Source organism: Pteropus vampyrus, unplaced genomic scaffold (assembly GCF_000151845.1).
Source record: "Pteropus vampyrus isolate Shadow unplaced genomic scaffold, Pvam_2.0 Scaffold1, whole genome shotgun sequence".
Lineage (NCBI taxonomy): Eukaryota > Metazoa > Chordata > Mammalia > Chiroptera > Pteropodidae > Pteropus > Pteropus vampyrus.
In genome coordinates this window covers 17,437,160-17,456,330 of record NW_011888782.1, presented here as the reverse complement: position 1 = coordinate 17,456,330, position 19,171 = coordinate 17,437,160, and the positions used below count along the sequence as shown (strand labels likewise).

The window sequence follows — 19,171 nt, the reverse complement described above, 5'->3', positions numbered from 1 at the left end:
CAGAAGCTCCATTTCCCAGAAGGGAAAGGTCAGAAAAGAGTTCTTTCTGAATACAGTTGAAATAGATGCTGGATTTTTTTTCTGGTTACAGGAGTAATGTGATTGGTCAATATAGTTTCAAGCTGAAATTATTTGATATTTATAACTAGATAAATAAATTTTTTTTACTTCAGATACCAGTATGGAAATAAGTGACCCAATCACAATATAAATATGACAGTAATTTAGACCATAAAGCTGCAAATGTGTAATTTAAAGCCTCTTGTAATTTTACAAGAGAAACAGTACAACAAAGTGATAACATGTGTGGATAGTGGAGCTCCAACCTGTATTATCAGCTTGTGCCTTGGTTTTCTAATCTGTAAAATGGAATTAATAATAATCCCCACTTCATAAGATTACGATAAATGGTGAAATGAGTTAACATTGTTAAATCTTTAGAACACACCAAGCATTATATAAGTTTTTATTAACTAAATTTAAATAAAACTAAGGAGAAACTAAGGGGTTCAGGGGTGATTTTTATTTTAACTGCTCTTGGCCCATTTTTTTCCCCCATAAATGTTAGGAGTGTCATGCCAAAAGCTATCTCATGTGGTTTCGAGCATGTGACTCTGAAGGAACTAGTTGAAAAGAGCCACCTTCACCAAGGTACACACTTTGAATTGCCATTTTATGGTCTATGTAGTCCCACCTCTTAAAGTCTTGCTCTTGAGTATTGAACAGCTAGAGTAGGAATTCCATCTGTGGCTACTGAAATGGGACACAGTTGAGTGGCCTACTTAGAAGGCCACATCTCATCTCCTGAAGAATGGTCTCCTGATCAGTAGCTGAGCTGCCTACTGATCAGGAGACCATAATACACATCTTAACCTGGGAAAATAAAAGGTTGTAGTATAAGCACTTACTTTTTACCTCCAAAGAATAGTAATTGTTCTCAGCCTTCACAGAAATAATTTAATTTGTGACTCTATTGCTTCTGAGGAGGACAAAAGATAAAAGAAAAATTCTAGATACTGGGCTTTGGAATCAAATGTTCACAGTGTCCAGAAGTTGGGCAGGTGTCTGTTAGTCTTAGATTATTTCTGGAAAATGAGCCTCAAGGATATAGGATCTGGAAAAGAAGGGGGTTTTTTGTTTCTAACATCCTTGGCAAAGAGATGAGGGAGAGACACAGGAAAATCACATGCTCTTCTCCCATACTATTCATTTAACTCTTGTTTTAAAAACTATTTTAAGTTTATCACAAAATTTGAAAAACATTTGTCACTTTTTTTTTTCTAAGTGTTTTTCTTCCGTACAGGAACTTTGCATTGATGGCGACTAATTTGTGTGTTTTTCTTTTTTTTCTTTTTTTCTTTTTGCATGCTGTCCCCTGTGTTGGAACTCTCAATAGAGAGTAAGTTGGTTCAATATTTGTTGGAAACCTAACTTTACTGCATGACTGTGAAATTAACCCTTTTTCTCTATTTTCTCTCCCGAAGAGTTCATGCAGTATTGGACCCTTTGCAATCCACGAAATGCTATTCGCAGTTATGCAAACTGTCATTCTGTTTGGAGATGTGCTTTTTAATCTACTAATTAATCTAATTTGATTATGTTCTTCTGTTCTATATTTGATGACTGGCACACCTAAGATATCAGCGAGGTTATGAAAAAGCTGCCTCAATTGTAATAGCTCACATATTATAATTCTTTTCCAATAAATTACAGTTGTGAGATATATAGGAGTATAAATTGATTCCATTGAAGGTTGGTTTCATTGAATTTTTTTTTTTTAATTTCCAGGTTTCACAATTATTTTAAAAATTTTGTCCTAACCTCACCATATGCTTTTTCTAATATTCTAATGTCATTCCTTAAAAGCAAACAGAGCAGTTTTATAGAGCAGTGCTTCTCAACTTACTCTTCTGAAATCAAACTTTTAGCCCTAGTATTATATTAGCATACTCACTTTTCATTTTCTCCCTAATCATAGGTAAGGAAATGGGAGAATTTTAACATCTGACAGTGAACTCTGATAGACAAGGAAGAACTATTATGTGAAAGTTCCAATATATATTTTGAATAGATACATATAGGCATATACATTATCATTTAGTAGGTACCATTGGTAGGATATAAGTATTTTGAAAAATAATAGGATGGTTCTATATGTAGAGTACTTAAATGTTTATATTTTTATTCAGCTGTACTCACATTATATCTAATCAAAAGAAATTTCTATTTAGGAGACTCCGAGAAGTCTTCTTAAAGAAAATAGCAGCTCAGAGCTTGACTGGAACATAAACTTTGGTATGTTAGCATGAGAAGAAAGGGCCCGCTGGGAATGACTAGAATGAGTCCAGAGAAGTGGGAGATTCAGAAAGTTTATAGGAAAGTTTAGTTTGGCTGAGATAAGAGGAAAGTCTCACACATCTTCCCTTGCATTATGAAAAAAAGGTTGGCTACAAATTCATTACAGGGTAAGTTTCACATAAGAGAAAATACTTACTCTTTAAGGAACTTTTCCTGCATATTTATTAAACAACTTTATATTTGGTTCTCAGCCTTTAATAACTTTGAGCTTGGTTCTAACTGGTGATATAAGACTGTATAAAAATATAGCCTTATTTCTCAAATGTTAAATATATGTTACAGATGGGAAGATAATATAAATATAGAAAAAGTTAAATAGTACCATAAAGCTAGTCTCACTACAAGTAAGAAAGAAACATCAGTGGCTATTATCCAAGAAGTCTTAGCTGGGACTCAAGTGGTAAATTTTATAGGGAGTCACATACTATGTGTAAATATAACAAGTGGGCGTATGGTAGGAAATCAGATTTTGTATGAGATGTGTTCAGGGATGAAGAGTTTATGTTGCCAGATAGCCCAAGATCAGTTTGGAGAGTTAGAACCTTCTCTAAGCATTTGAGACATTCTATAGACAATAAAGGGACATTGAAGGATTTTGTTCCTGTAAAATAAGTGATCTCACAATTTGAAGATGAGAAAGAAGCATGAGTTAATTGGCCTCCTGCCTGTCTTGTAAGTAAAATTATATTGGAACACAACTGTGCTCACTTGTTTGCATATTGTGGCTATGCTAGAACAACAAAGTTAAATAGTTGCAATAGACACCATATGGCCTGCAAAGCTTAGAATATGTACTATATTTATGTACCTGTTAGAGAAATGCTTTTTTGACCCCTAGTATATAGGAAATGTAAAGACTGGCTGCTACAGAAATCCAGATCGAAGGTCAGAAAGGCCTGGTGCCTACAATGATGGTGTATGTGATCGACACATTTGGGGAAGGCCAGAAAAAGAGAGCTATTCTAGAGGTTGTGGGACCTAGTAGGCTAGATCAGAGAGGCCCTGTCAAGGAGCTCACACTTCCTATGAAAAGAGAGTCAGAATGAAGGCTGGCTCTGAAATCTCCCCACATTTATCATGCAGTAAGAAAATGCATGGCAACAAGAATAGAAGAAAGAAAGAAAATAATAAGAGTAAAGCAATGTCAAGCTACAGAATGGCCAAGCATACTGTGCTAATGATGAGAAGACCATTGATGGGAGCAATAGGATGGAAACTGAAGGAGAGATTCTTAAGATAGTGTCTTCTGCATCTGTAAGGAAAAGATTTAGGTCGTGAATAAAAATAAAGATAGTAGAGGAGACAATACTTTAAGGAGCAAGAATATAGAATAGAAAGATAAGTCTTAAAAGAGAGTAAAAGTAGCTCTTTTTTAGAGAAACAATTAGAAGGATTGCTATAAAGTAAATCAAAGTAGAGGAAAAATCAATGGAGAATTTTATGTTGAATAGCAGTAAAGTAGATGAGGTAAGTTATCTACTTATAGAGCAGATGGCAACAACTGAAAACCAAGTGATTTAGCTTTAAGTCTAGGCCCAGCCATTGATTATCAGTGGAAACCTTGGGCAAGTCTCTTTTCTGGTTTTGTTTCCTAAGAACCAGATAAAATGGGAGAGTTGACATAGGCATTCTAATGTCCGTGATTTTCAGAATGGATTTTGGTATAGTAAAAGCTTAAACTTGGAACCTTCAAGAAAGTAGAGTGAAAATGAATCAAAGAATTAGAGTGATGTGCTGGTAAACCAGGTTAGGGGAAATGTCAGGGAGCCCTGATTTGTAGTGTTTGTGATCATTTCAGAAGTGTAAATACTCCCTCCCACCATGGCTGCTTTCAAGCTACAAACCAGCTCACAAAATTCCTGAATATTTAACAATCAACTTTCTAAGTAAGTGCTATCTCACTCCGGCACACCTGGATGGATAGATTTGCCAGGTACCAGTGAAAGTGAATTCTAGATTAAGTTCATGAGTTCATCATAGAATAGACCTGGTGAAGTTCACCAGTATTCTGAGCCTTGAGTAGAGGGCCAGAGAAAGTTTTAGAGAAGCAGTTGACCAAGTTTTGAATCTAAGAGAAGCCATTTTTTTCCATATGGTTATGGAGGTGGGACAAAAGTTAATGACTCTGCATTGTGAATAAGAACAGTGTTGAAGCAGACACTGCCTGGGCTTCAGAGAATACTAGAAAATTTAAAATAGTCATGGTTTCTGCTTTTACAAATACAGAACATCTTGAGCAAATAGTAGAAGTATATTTTTTCTAATTCAGACTCAAATGTTGAAGCTTAGTCATAATTCAGATAGAAAAAAATCCTCCATTTCTAACATGAGAAAAAAATAGTTCATATATAACTGTATAAAGGAAATTCAAGAAATAAAATATATATTGAGAACAAAACTCTTAATTTTCAAATTAAAGTTACTTCAAGATTATGAACTTCTTAAAATCATTTTGTATACTCTAATATACTTATAAATTCTCATAGTGCCAGACATTGTCTTTTTTGTTATGTACCTAGAAATTTTCCAGTGTGCTGTTGAACATCTTGTAAAGAGATATAATCTTAATGTGAAAGTCACTTTTCATAAGTATTTTAATGATATGAATCACTTATGAATATTTCTTCCCCTCCCTTAAAATGTTTTTTCGTTTTATAAAAATTTTCAAACTAGTGGGTTAGTATTAGAACCAAGCATAAAAGGCATTGATAGAAATGGAGACTTATAGCATGCCATCTAGGACTCTTTAAAATCATTAAAATTTAGATGTAGATTTGTATTCTGAATTTTTTTTAGTTACAGTTATCCCAAACCATTTAAAATTACTTTTGGGGCAGTTTTAGTAAATAATATATTTTATACCAAAAAAAAATTTGTGACAATTAACATTTTGAGAAATCTAAGGAGTCTCTAATTAGCCCCTTATGTCAGAATGATCTTATACTTTAAAGTAGCTGTCAGCATAGTCATCTTCCGATTAACTCAGTGCCACTCTTCCAAAGAGCTGAGGGCCAGTGAGATTATAGGTAGTTCCTTGCCCTAAATTTCAGATAAAGTGAATTTTCAGTTTAACCAGTTTAAGCTGTGGCATCATGGAAAACATTAGGTGTGCCAGCCATTATGGCCAAAGTTTCTTTACCAAGTGATGCTGCATGGAATAGCTAATTGTTGAACTTCAGCAGAAGTTGGATAACATTTCAAGTGTACTCTTGTATCACAGAGTCCAATGAAAAGCAAAAGAGATTGTTTTTCCGCTTGGCTGCCAATCGCTGTGCCTCTGATTCCTGTATTCCTTTCTATTTCAGTTTCGAATTGATCATAAAGGTCAATATTTCCTCCTCTTTTTCTCTCCTCTCCCGTTTATCACCTGTAGGTGTTCAGCATGTTTTTGGAGACTCTAGTGGACTTCATACAAGTCCACAAAGATGATCTTCAAGATTGGTTGTTTGTACTGCTGACACAACTACTAAAAAAAATGGGTGCTGATTTGCTTGGGTCCGTTCAGGCAAAAGTTCAGAAAGCCCTTGATGTTACAAGGTAATATTTTCATCATGTATTTCAAGTTTACCTGATAGAAATCAGGAATATTTAGTTTCTATGTTAGAAGTTCAGGTATCTGAGTCCTCTTAAATCATTTAGACGAGATAGGCTCCATTGGAAAATTGTTAATAACGCCCATTCACATGGTACAGTTCATGCATCATTGATTCTTAGATCAAATACTGCTTTCTTTTATAAAAATTTTGTTAACATTTGTTGAATAATTCAAGATATTATTTTATCTTAATTAAGATATATCTGCAGAGTGGAGTTGAAGATGTTATTCAATCTAATATAAAAATAAGATATTCCCTAAGTTTAAAAGAATGTTTTATTATACATTAAAATAAAAGAATGTTTTATTATACATTAATATGTATAATGTTTTATTATACATATTCAGAATCCTTTTTCAGAGGATTTTGAGCCAATGATCTATTACTACTTTCTTGTGTAGATTGTTGAAGTGACTTATTTCAGATATCCATTAACTAAGTTGAAGTGAGTCTAGAATTCAGATATTAGGTGTGGGGAAACATCTCTAATATTGAACTTTTTATTGAATATATTTTTCTGATTAAATCTATATTTGAGACAAGCAAGATAGGCCATTATTTACTATAGTGTTGCTTTTTAACCCCCTACAGCAGCGGTCCCTAACCTTTTTGGTACCAGGGACCGGTGCTCCTATGAGAATCTAATGCCTGATGATCTGAGGGGGAGCTGAGGTGGTAACGGTAGTGCTGGGGAGCAGCTGCAAATACAGATGAAGCTTCACTCACTGGCCCACTGCCCTACTCCTGCTGCATGGCCTGTTCCTAGCAGGCCATGGACCAGTACTGGTCTGCGGCCCAGGGATTAGGGACCCCTGCCGTACAGGGTATGAATTCAGATGTTCAGATTCTTCTGGGAATAGCTTTTTATTGTATATTGTGTCATATAGACTATACCACATATAGATAACTTCTTTATGTATGCTTTTTGAATGACATTATGTCTTGGTATTAAGCATATTTTCTATTAAGCTTGCTAAATACTTGCTGACTTAATTTTTGTTTTGTTTTGCTTTGTTTACTGTTTATTTCAGGGAATCTTTTCCAAATGATCTTCAATTCAATATTCTAATGAGATTTACAGTTGATCAGACTCAGACACCAAGTTTGAAGGTAAAAATTTGAAGTCTTTTGAAGACATTATAAGGAAATGAAGTATTTTATTAATAAAGTGATATTAATGTTTGTATTTCTGTCACATAAGAAGCAGTTCAATCAGTGGATTTTGTTTTTATAAACTTTCAGACAGTCAAGCCAGCACTTCGGGACCAGCTTCACTCTTTTTGGAGCTCCAAGGTTTTTTTGTTTTTGTTTTAATCTGCATTATTTCTTTTCTTAACTCTCTACAAACTGCAGTGTTTCAGATAATGTTTGTATGCATCAACTACTAACCTTTGTAAGCCTTCTACGCATGCACATATTTGATTTCCAATATTATTTAAATGCCAGGCTATCCTTTGGAGGAGCTTACCGGGGATACTTTTAGAAGGCAACGCAAGTATGGCCATCTAACCCTAAGCTGGTAATGCAGACTTGCTCTATAAAGTCTTACCTAATTTTATGTTTGTGATTTCCCAATACTTTTTTTTTTAATTGCTGAATAAGTATTTTGGGTGAACTGTCAGTTTTACCTATGCTTATTTTAGTAAACAAAAATGTTTAAGTTGAATTTCAGTGCTATTCTCCAGTTCTCCTTAATTGAAATAGTAACATTTTTTTTTCTTTTTGCATTGTGATATTTCTGATGTGTGCAAATTAACTTTCTCAGTTGTTATTAGCACACATTTTTCAATTAATTTATGTGAAACATAAGGAGATTCCAATTTGTAATTTAAAATAATTATTAAATTTCACAAAATAATAGAAACAAGGAGCTCTTGGATTCTTTATAAAGATCTTTCTTAGAAGTATTAAATGAGATTAAAGTCAGGGAAATAACAAGCATATGTGCATTTATAATCCTTATATTTTTCTGCTCTATTCTGCACGAATGTATTTCCACAAGCCTTACTGCCCAGGACTGATTTTTTTTTTTTTTTTTTAAGTTTCTGAATATGATTTTGCCTTAAAATCACAATTATGTTTCTTACCAGGGTTGACTTATACTCAACATAATGTTATTTTCTCAGAGCTGCTTTGTGAAAGGGATTCTGTCTGTTTTGATTTTGAAAAGTGACCTGCTGAAGGAGAATAAGTTACTTGATATTATTGATAAATAATTTTTGTACTCATTCTTTGTCTAAGCCATTGTGCTAGGCATTTTAAACTTATAATGGAAGATAAACTTATAATTTTTTATTATTATCTATAATACATGATAAACTGTAATAGGGCTGTGATTTAGGTACTAATGGTAGGTATCCAAGTGCTATTGAAATGTATGTAGTGGAAATGTTTCATGAGTCATTGGAAATGAAGGTCTAAACTGTTTGGTTAAGAAATATGAGTGATAAGTGAATCGAAGGAGAGAATAAAATTTCTAAGGCCTGAAGAGAAAGACAAAGGGATGAAGGAAATGGGAAATAGAAAACTTGAAATTAGCTTTTCTTGTGGAAAACATTAAATTGGAGACTGTAATTACAGACTGTTTACATAAATTTGTGGCTTTTGTATTATTTATTTTATATATTATATATACACACACATTAAATTATATACACACAAATGCAATGCTGTAGGAGAAAATCACTCTTCAACTCTTAATTTGATGTTTTAGCATAGCAAGGAGAAGCTGTATTGGAGCCATTCATACCTTATACCAAAAGTAGAAGTAGCTTTCAGATGGGTGATGGGATTAAGAATCAAAAACTTAACGGGTTATAGAAAAACACAAATAACTTGGATATGATATTTGTAAAAAATCTTTATTAAAAAATGATGGATCTTTCAGATAAAAGATGGATGTCTATATAAAATTTTATATCTCTCACAGTGTCATGTGGTTAAATGTCAGAAGGGAAGCAATAGAATAGGGAGAAATGGCAATACAGAGTGATTTTATTTGAGTAAGTAATATTTTTAAAAAATAAATGTAATTTTTGTTGACCTATTTTTCTGGTTTTCACAAACATGTAGAATTATACATACCTTAGCAACTACATTATTTTTCTTTCTCTGAAAAGAATGCATGTTTATGTGATTAAAATTATAGACTATGTATATAACCTTGTAATGCATCTTACTAAAATGTAAACTTTTAAATGATTATATGTGTTTTGTGGTTATTTTGCCTATTAGTATGGTAAACACACCTATTCTATGAAACGCTTTTAAAACTTTGCATACCTCTATAAATTTCCAAGACACCGCATTAATTGAATTTCATAGTGCACAATTAACCATAAGTCTCTTTCCCTCTCTACTGTGCGTTTCACCTAGGGCAGCTGATAGGTTAACTCTTGGTTTTGTTCAATACATTTTTTATAGTTATAATTACTTCTTAAAATTCATTCATTAAGTAATGAAAAATATAATTTGATCCTTTCTGTCTTTTTTTACTGAAAGCGGAAAGGGGAAAATACACAAGAGTCAACTTTATTTTAATATTTCACTTCCTATATGTCAACTTAACAATGTACTTCCCAGAGACCTTATTTTGGTTGAGAAAAATGACACTACGATTAATAATAAGGGAAAAAAAAATATAGAAAAACTGATTAACCTTTGGCAATATTTTTTCCGTGTTATTGCTTTAATCATACATTTAAACCTTCCTTTTTCTAACTGAGCAAATTAGCATTTAGTATGTGTTTAGTATCTTCTGTATCTAAGGCTGTACATATGCCAGGTTTAGAAATCCTAGACTGTTTGAAGATGCGACTTTAAAAACAGTGGTTCTCAACCTTTTTTTCTGCCCCAATATACCTGAAAGAAAGGAGATAATTTAACAGTGGCTTTCTATACAGATAAAAAAGGCTGAGTCTAAGGAAGAAGTATGTGTGGTTGCCGCACTTCCTGCTGATTTTGAAACCTGCATCCCACCATGTATCCATCCACATATCAGAGATTCCTGGGGAGAACTCATACACAAATAAGTGTTTTCTTTTCTCTAGTGATACTTGTGTAAGACTTTTTTGCGACACTTCTTTTGGAAGGTAGTTCTAATAGTCAGTGGACCTATTACAGAACCTGATCTCATTGTGTGACTCTTACGATGTATTTTACAGAAACTTTATATTGTCCACCTTAATTACCTACTTGATTTATAATACCTTATTTCCAAAATACTTTGATTCATTTCCCCAAAAGCCAAATTACACTCAGTTGATAAAGGCTGGCTCCCATGGAGTCTAGACAAGAGTCAGCTGTAAGCTCTGAAGGCAGACTCAAGGAGAAATGTATAATTCCGTCAAGAATCTTCAGCAGTTGTTCAAACACGGGGAATGAAACATAAGTTCTGCTATGTGTGGAAAACAAAAATCCACATTATCATATATCTTGTGCCTCAGGTAGGTAGGTGGTTGTATAATTTCTTTTTTGTTGTTTTTTTAATTTTCTATTTGTCAAAAAAATAATCACCTAATTGTTTCTAAAATGTCCTTAAATGACCATCTGATTGTCCTCTCTCATTGTGCTTACCTCTGCAGGTGAAGGTTGCTATCCTTAAGTACATAGAAACTCTGGCCAAACAGATGGATCCAGGAGATTTTATAAATTCCAGTGAAACTCGCCTGGCAGTGTCTCGGGTCATTACTTGGACAACAGAACCCAAAAGTTCTGATGTTCGGAAGGTATGTTTTAATATAAGTGGTAGGAGATAAATCAGAAGAGCAACTCAGTCATTTTGGATTGCCAGTGAAGGAAGCTAATATTTTCAGGATATTACCAGTTAGCATGGAGTTATTTACGTGGTGATATGAAGACCTTTTAAAAAAAACTTCTCATTTAAATTATTTAAAATTTTATCCAATTATTTTGAGTGTAATTTTCAAACAATAAAAAAAATTGTCCTTGCCATAATCCTCTCAACCTCTAATCTTGTAATCATTCAAAATATTCCAAATCTTTCCTCTTGTATTTTACCTATATATTTCAAATAAGTGTTACAGTTTCTTGACTTACTAATTTTGGGCATTATCTATTAATATACTGGTAAATTTAATCATTATGTATCTTACTGTCTACCTTGGTAAATGAGCCATGCCATTCCCACATTCTTTCCTATATCTTTCCCCATAACCTTCACCAATGGAAAAGATTTGCATTTTGACTTTGGAAGTATTCAGTCCTATACCAAGTGGTTTACTACTGCCTCCTTTCTAATGTTTTTAGAGTATCAGTTAGTATTTGCAACCTCTCTGCCACATTCTTATGGCTAATATTTTCCATATGCTCAAAAACATAGATTATTTTCTGGAAATCTCCTTCCTAGACCCTCTTTTCTCTTCACCATCTTTCCGAGACTTCTGTTTACCCCTAATCATCTATTTCTTGCATCCTATATCTGGCTCTATTTACTCTCTTCCTTGATAAATCCTTTCCTTCAATATTTGCCGCAAAGGAGTGCACAGAATATAAATTTTGTGACCTTTGTTTCTAGCGATGAACAGTTGATTCAACAATAGCAGAATATATATTCTTTTCAAGTGCATATGGACATTCTTCAGGATAGGCCATATGCTAGGCTATGAAACAAACCTCAATCTTTATTTATTTATTTATTTATTTTACCAAACAACAGTCATATATATTTTGCATTGTATGTTCACCACTCATAGTTAGATTTCTTTCTGTCATCAATCTTTTTTTAAAAAGATAAAAGTAATACAAAGTATTTTCTGTGACCACAATGGAATGGAATTAGAATCAATAACAAAAAAACACTGGGGAACTTGCAAATATGTGGAAATTAACATACTGCTAAATCACCAGTGGATCAAAGAAGAAATCAAAAGGGAAATTAGAAAATAGATTCAGATGAATGAAAATGGAGACATGACTTAATGGGATATAGGCTTAGAGCAGTGCTTAGAAACAGATTTATAGCTATTAATGCCTATAAAAAAAAAAGATCTCAAATCAGTAACCTAACCCGCCACCTTGAGAGACTAGACTAAAGAAGCAAACTAAACCTAAACTAAGCAGGCAAAAAAACATAATCAAGATTGAAGTAGAAATTAATAGAGAATAGGAAAATAATAGAGGAAATTACTGAAACCAAAACTGATTCTTTGAAAAGTTTAACAAAATTGATGAAATTTTGGATAGATTGACCAAGGAAAATAAAGAGAAGACTCAAATTACTAGAATTAGAAATGAAAAAGGGAATATTACTATAACCTTACAAAAATAAAAGGATTATAAAGGAATACTACAAATAATTGTATGCCAATAAATTAGTTAACTTACATGAAATGGACAAATTCATGGAAAGACACAACCAAAACTGACTCAAGAACAAACAGATGTGTAAATGGAACAAGTAAGGAGATTGACTTAGTAATCAAAAAACTATCCACAGATAGAAGCTGAAGCTCAAATGGCTTCACTGATGAATTCTACCAAACACTAATAACAGTTCTCCACAAGCTCTTATAAAAAACAGAAGAGGAAAAAACAGTTCCCAACTCATTCTGTGAGAGCAGTTTTACCTGGATACCAAAACCAGACAAAGACACCACAAAAAAAGAAAACTACAGATCAGTTTTCTTAGGAATATAGATGCTTTTAATCCTCAACAAAATAATTGGGAAACCATCTACGGCCATACTACCCTGAACAAGCCCAATCCCATCTGATCTCGGAAGCTAAGCAGGGTTGGCCCTGGTTAGTACTTGGATGGGAGACCACCTAGGAAGACCAGGGGCTGTAGGTGTAAAAAATAAAAAATAAGGGATTGTAAGCGGACAAGGTCTTTGCAGTCTGTGAGGTCAACCAAGGGTTGCCTTTCCTAAAAACAAATTTTTTAAAAATAATAATAATAATTGGCAAACCAAATCCTGCCACATGTAAAAGAGAATTACAAAACATCACCAGGTGGGATTTATCCCAGGAATGCAAGATTGGATTAACATCCAAAAATCTATTAATGTAACACATCATGTCAATAGTAAAAAGACAAAAACCCCATGATCATCTCAATAGAGGCAGCATCCAGAAATATCTAACATCCTTTCATGATTTAAAAAAAAAAAAAAAAAACTAAACTAGCAATGGAAGGGAACTTCCTCAACCCAATTGGGGGCACCTACAAATATCCACAGCTAATATACTTCATGGTGAAAGACTGGATGCTTTCTTTCTAAAATAAGGAACAAGACAAGGATGTCTGCTCTCACCCTTTCTATTTCTGTGCTAGGAAGTCTAGCCAGGACAGTTGAGCCAAAAAGAAAAAAGAAAAGAGAAAAAAAAAGGCATCCAGCTTAAAAGGGAATAAGTGAAACTATTTCTCTTTGCAAATGATATCTTATTTAGAGAAAACCCTAAGGAATTGCTAATAAACTATTAGAACTAATAAACAAGTTCAGTAAGGTTACAGATTACAAAATCTATATACAGAAGTCAATCGTATTTCTAAACACTTGTAATGAGCAATCCAAAAGTGAAATTAAAATAATTTAAGTTACAGTAGGATAAAAAAATTCAAATACTTAGGAATAAATTTAACCAAAAAAGTAAAAAAATTTATAGTAGAAACTATGAAACTATTTTGAAAGAAATTAGATTTAAATAGATGGAAAAACTTCTCACGTTCATGCATCAGAAGACTTAATATTGTTAAGTTGGCAATATTACCCAAAGTGATACACAGATTCAGTGTGATCCTTATTAAAAATCCAGGTTGGCTTTGTAGAAATTGACAAGCTAATTCCAAAATTCATCTGGGATTGCTAAGGACCCATAATAGCCAAAACAATTTTGAAAAAGAACAAAGCCTGAGAGATTTTATAATTCCTGATTTCAAAAACTAGTACAAAGCAACAGTAATCAAGACAGTGTGGTACTGGCATAAGGATAGACATAAAGACCAATGAGATAGAATTGAGAGTCCAGCTAATTCCAACAAGGGTGCCAAGGCCATTCAATAAGGAAGTAATAGTATTTTCCACAAATTGCGCTCTAGGACAACTAAATAGCCACATGCAAAAGAATGAAGCGAAACCTTATCTCACACCATATATAGAAATGAACTCAAAATGGAAGACAAGTGTAAAAGCTAAACCTATTAAACTCTTAAAACAGGGATAAATCTTCATGATCTTGGATTTGGCAATGGATTCTTAGATACCCTACCAAAAACACAATCAACAAAAGGAAAAAGATAAATTATATTTCATCAAAACTAAGAAGTGGGAATGTTCCAAGAAGAATACCAGTGTGATAGTAGAAATCATTGGCATGCTTTAAGCAAAGGAGTAATGCAATCTGATTTATATTTTTAAAAGTTACACTGGCTAATGTGACAGAAATGGACTGTTGCTATGTTATATAAGGGAAAAGAGGTTAAGAGGGGTAGGGCTGATATTGGAAAGCACCTTTTCATCTGTTGTTCAAGGAAGTTATTTTTAAATGAATATAAAACGTATCTAGTAAAACCAATATGACATTAAGATATAAACTAACAAATGAAGGACTTCAAAATATACTACTGCAATTTAAATCATACCATTTAAACGCGTATTATTTAATGCAGAAATAATAGACAAATCAACAGGATATAAAGGAGGGTCCAGAGACACCTAGATTTATATAGATTAGTTCATGATAAGGGTAAAACTTCAACAGATGAAGAAGGGATATACTCGTTGGTAAATAGTTTGGGAACAGTTGGGCTGTCTCTAGAGGGAAAATAAAGCTGAATTTCATTTACCAAAATAAACTATCAGTCATTACTTCATTTGCTCATGTTAACTTGAGGTCCTTGCAATTTTGTGGTTCCAAAAGACAGGATTATAAAATTTCGTTTCAAAATGCAAATAGCTTTATTTAAGCACTATTAACATTTTCAGAGTATACACATTGTATACTTTGTTGTTTTTAACAAAATGGGCTTATGTTATAGCTGTTTTATATTTTTTCTTCAATAGTATATAATAATCCTCTCCCAATTTCTTCATGTATAGAGCTCCATCATCTTTCAAGGCTGTGTTGTGTAGTCTGCCATTGCTCCAATATAATGTAATACGATCATTCTCTAGTATTGTATATTCTAATGCCATAAACATAGAACACTTAGATTTTCATAGAATGAGGTCAGAAAAGGTGCGGAACAAGATGCACACATTTGGATACAGATTGTTTGGGTTTCTTTCTCCCAGTTAAGTTTCATGTAATCTGAATTTCAGTTTGGCTTTTAATAATTCAGTTGATTACTTTAGACAAATTAAGGAAATTTGTAGGTTTTCTGAACTGATCTGAATAAGCTTTGTTTTGTTCCCATTTCTACAAAAACATTGGCCTAGTTTTAGCTTCAGATTATAGATTTGTTAGATTTAGCTGCTTGAGAGAAGACTAGATCCGGCCAGTTAATTTAAGAATAACATTAAGAAGATGAAATTTAAACTACTAAGTTGCTCTGGATGGGCTTTGTATAGCTTAGGGATATGCATCTTTATTTTCATCTATCCTCCTTCTTGTACTTATTTATTAGGAAAACTGAAGTAGTACTATGCATATATTAATAGAGTAACGCCAGAAACTGGTTAACATTTGCCATTGATTTTTCTGTCATATTTATTATACTTTTCATATTCCCTTCTTCCTTTCAAAAAATAGGTCAATTTTTTTTTTAATTCTTCCAACAAAGAAATTTTAAAGCATATAAGAACATCTTTTTCCCTGGGAAAGATGGCTTTGTGCTATTGAATGGAAATGTTGAATAAAGAGAATGATCTCCTTTGAGTAACCAAAATATATTCATCTACTTCTTGTGTGTCTTTGTTTTCTAGGCAGCGCAATCAGTGCTGATTTCCTTATTTGAACTCAATACCCCAGAGTTTACAATGTTATTAGGAGCTTTACCAAAAACTTTTCAGGATGGTGCTACCAAGCTTCTTCATAATCACCTTCGAAACACTGGCAATGGAACCCAGGTATTTTTCAGTTATTTTCTTAGCTCTTTTATAATGTAATGGTTGGTTTAATAATAACTGCATTCTTTTACATGAAGTAAAATTTTGGCCCTGGTATATAATTTTTACATCTATATTGGGCAGCATTTCCTAAGCAGAATTAAATACTGTCCCGGAAAACATAAAGTCATTAGGCCTATCATGTTTATATTATAATTTGGTGTACATTAGGGCAGTGGTGAATGGTGGCCAGAGTATGATGAACAAGAAAAGCAAAATGTGAGCAGAACTTAGATGAAGGCATCAGCTTTACAAGACATTAGAATTATGATACACTCTTTAGATGAACCAATTCGTATTTGAGGACAAGAAGGGATGACTTATTCCAGGGTTAACAATGAGTCAAGAGAGGGTAGTACTTCAAAAGGTGTGTTTACATTTAGTAATCATAGGCCTGTCGGTCCATTGGTGCTTGGATATACTGGATTTTGTTTTGAGGAAGTGAAGTTTGAGTAAATGAAATGTTACAATGTTATATATCTATATCTATATCTATATCTATCTATATATGTATATATATACAGTGTTATATATCTATATAACTACATGGTATAGAATTATTTATATAATATGCCTAAAGGATTAAGTTTTTAAAGGACAGAGAGAGAGACCTTTGATAATGGATAAAGGAAAAAATGCGCTCATGGCAGCCTTAAGGTAAAATCTGAGGGTCAAAAACAATCTGAGAACAATTTTTGGGGACCAAAGTCAGTTATTATTTTAAAAGGAGAAGGGATTGTTTCATTATATCTTAAGAGATAGGCAAATTCGTAATATGACCAGATTTTTATTTCTTTGGTGTCTTTGTGAAAATCATTGTAAAGCAGATTTAAGGATGAATGAAATTTGAGCATTTGTAATGGTTAGAGGAAGAAAGTTGGCTCAGAACAGGAAGTTAATTTAAAATTGTTAATTTAGGATCATGTTGAATCTTTGAGGAAAAAGATAATAATATCTGCAAGCAGGAAGTAGGTGAAGAGAACAAAAAAAGACTAAAGGGTTAGATTTCTGAATGGAGAGAAAGTTGAACTTTTAGTTGAACTTCCCTATCATATGTTAATATTTATTTGACTCTCTCCAACAGAGTTCCATGGGGAGCCCTTTGACAAGACCAACACCACGTTCACCAGCCAACTGGTCCAGTCCTCTTACTTCTCCTACCAATACATCACAGAATACTTTATCTCCAAGGTAACAAGAGGGTAATTTTCCATCATGGTTTGTTATTGCAGATTCTCATTCTTAGAAAAACAGTAATATAATTCCAGTTGATTTCCACTTGACTTGAAAGATGATACACACAAAAACTAAACAGATTCAAAAAATTTTATGTTAAGTGAAAAGAAAACTTATTGATGCAGCTTTTATAAATTAGTGTTTGTTACTTTGAATAGCATAATTAAGTTTCTCAGATATGCTATACAAATCCAATAAATTGCAAATGTGTCTTTCATTTATACTACTTAGTACACATGATGAGGTCAAGTTATAATGATGGTTGTTTAGATCTAATGGGGAAAAAAAGCTTATAAACAAAAACATAAAAAATGAGGAAGAAAAAATAGAGAAGGGATAAATATAAAATGGCATTGAGTATACTTCTTAGGAAAAATTGTGACTCTGATATTGATCCTTAGTATAAAATATAAGATGTGTAATTTTCACACACTTGGGCAATTCAAGCATGAGCTGTATTTCAATGAAGTTCTTGACTCATTAATAAACTAATAGTTTTTCTTCTTCCTCATCCTTTTAAAAGATAGTAGTCCATATTTGTAGTTATTAGCTAGATTTTTGTTTTTAGCCATATATATCATAGCATGCCTCATCATATTCATTACAATCATAGGATACTTCATCAGCATCTAAGGAAGAAAAATATATTGCAAATTTATCATCTAGGCTATTTCTTCCATGTTATACATATATAACAATCTTGATAGCTAAATTCCAGGCTCAGTTGAATTTTAGAATTTGATTATAGAATTCATGTCCAGTGTTATTTATGTTTTTAAAATGTAAAAAACATTCTTAGGTTTCAGGGGTCATAGTTTGCTGACCCCTAGTTAATATGAACATTTTTAAAGGTAAAAAGACAAATAAGTTGTTATATTGTTTGAGTCATTGTAAGTGCCCTTGATAGATGGATAAAGAAACGTGTACTTTAACCATTTTTAGCCGTCTGGTTTTGTTTTGCTTTGGGGAACATACATTTTCTAATCCTGTCTTTATGAATATCCTACATAATCTTCTGAAATGTGTTCGTATTTTAAAGCTGCATATAAATAAAAATTAGTTTTCTTTTTTATAGTGCATTTGATTATGACACAGAAAATATGAACTCTGAAGATATTTATAGCTCTCTTAGAGGTGTCACTGAAGCAATTCAGAATTTCAGCTTCCGTAGTCAAGAAGATATGAATGAGCCATTGAAAAGGGATTCTAAAAAAGATGATGGTGATTCAGTGAGTAGTTGAATATTCTTATGTTGTAGACTTTTTCATTAAGAGTTTTTTAGTTTGTTTGTTTTTTTAAACTTTGCTTTCTGTCACTTTGAAATATAATTTTCCTAGGGGTCAGTCACACTCTACAAATATTTACCGAGTATCTATTATGCACCAGGCACTGCTCTGGGTCTTAGATTTACAAGGCAAAGTCATCATTCTCAAGTTCTTCATAGATTTTCAGATAGAGCTGAGTACTACAGAGTTTTAGGTTAGAATATAAAGTGAATATTTTAGATTAAGTGGTCAGGGGAAGCTTCTATCAGAAGGTGACATTTATATTGAGATCTAATAATGGAGAGGAGAATTCCTTAAAAGAAATAGCAAGTGCAAAGACATTTAGATGGGTACTAGGTTTGTACAGTTGAGAGCCAGTATAGTTGGAGCATATGCTGAAAGCCAGTATAGTTGGAGCATTATGAAAGCATTGGGGAGTGGAACATGGGCCAATCACATGGGCTTTGTAAGATGAAATAATGCATTTAGTTTTTTTACCTAAGTGTAGTGTTTTGCATCATCCGTTTGTATGACTCCAATTAAGAATATTATGACCTTTCTTTCTGACATTTGTGAATATTGTTCAGTTTATACAAAGAGCAGTTTTTTTGTTTTTTGTTTTTTTTTTTACTGTTTCTTAGACTTTGAC

General features: G+C 32.9%; 1 protein-coding gene and 1 non-coding gene across 4 annotated transcripts in view; both read left to right on the top strand.

Moving 5' to 3' along the window:
* The window catches only part of CLASP2 (cytoplasmic linker associated protein 2), a 149,675-nt gene that overhangs the window by 113,551 nt on the left and 16,953 nt on the right, over positions 1-19,171 (top strand). The window contains exons 25-32 of one of the 3 annotated variants that reach the window (XM_011363291.2): positions 1,397-1,399; positions 5,732-5,895; positions 6,986-7,064; positions 7,197-7,247; positions 10,538-10,681; positions 15,839-15,982; positions 17,106-17,212; positions 18,333-18,486. In XM_011363291.2, the coding sequence (XP_011361593.1) occupies positions 1,397-1,399; positions 5,732-5,895; positions 6,986-7,064; positions 7,197-7,247; positions 10,538-10,681; positions 15,839-15,982; positions 17,106-17,212; positions 18,333-18,486 (846 nt within the window). The remainder of the gene's footprint in view (positions 1-1,396; positions 1,400-5,731; positions 5,896-6,985; positions 7,065-7,196; positions 7,248-10,537; positions 10,682-15,838; positions 15,983-17,105; positions 17,213-18,332; positions 18,487-19,171) is intronic. The other 2 variants (XM_023535014.1, XM_011363366.2) reach the window with 2 other exon arrangements.
* Positions 12,647-12,765, top strand: LOC111737000. Its single transcript, XR_002779323.1, has one exon. It is a non-coding gene; the product is annotated as a 5S ribosomal RNA (ribosomal RNA).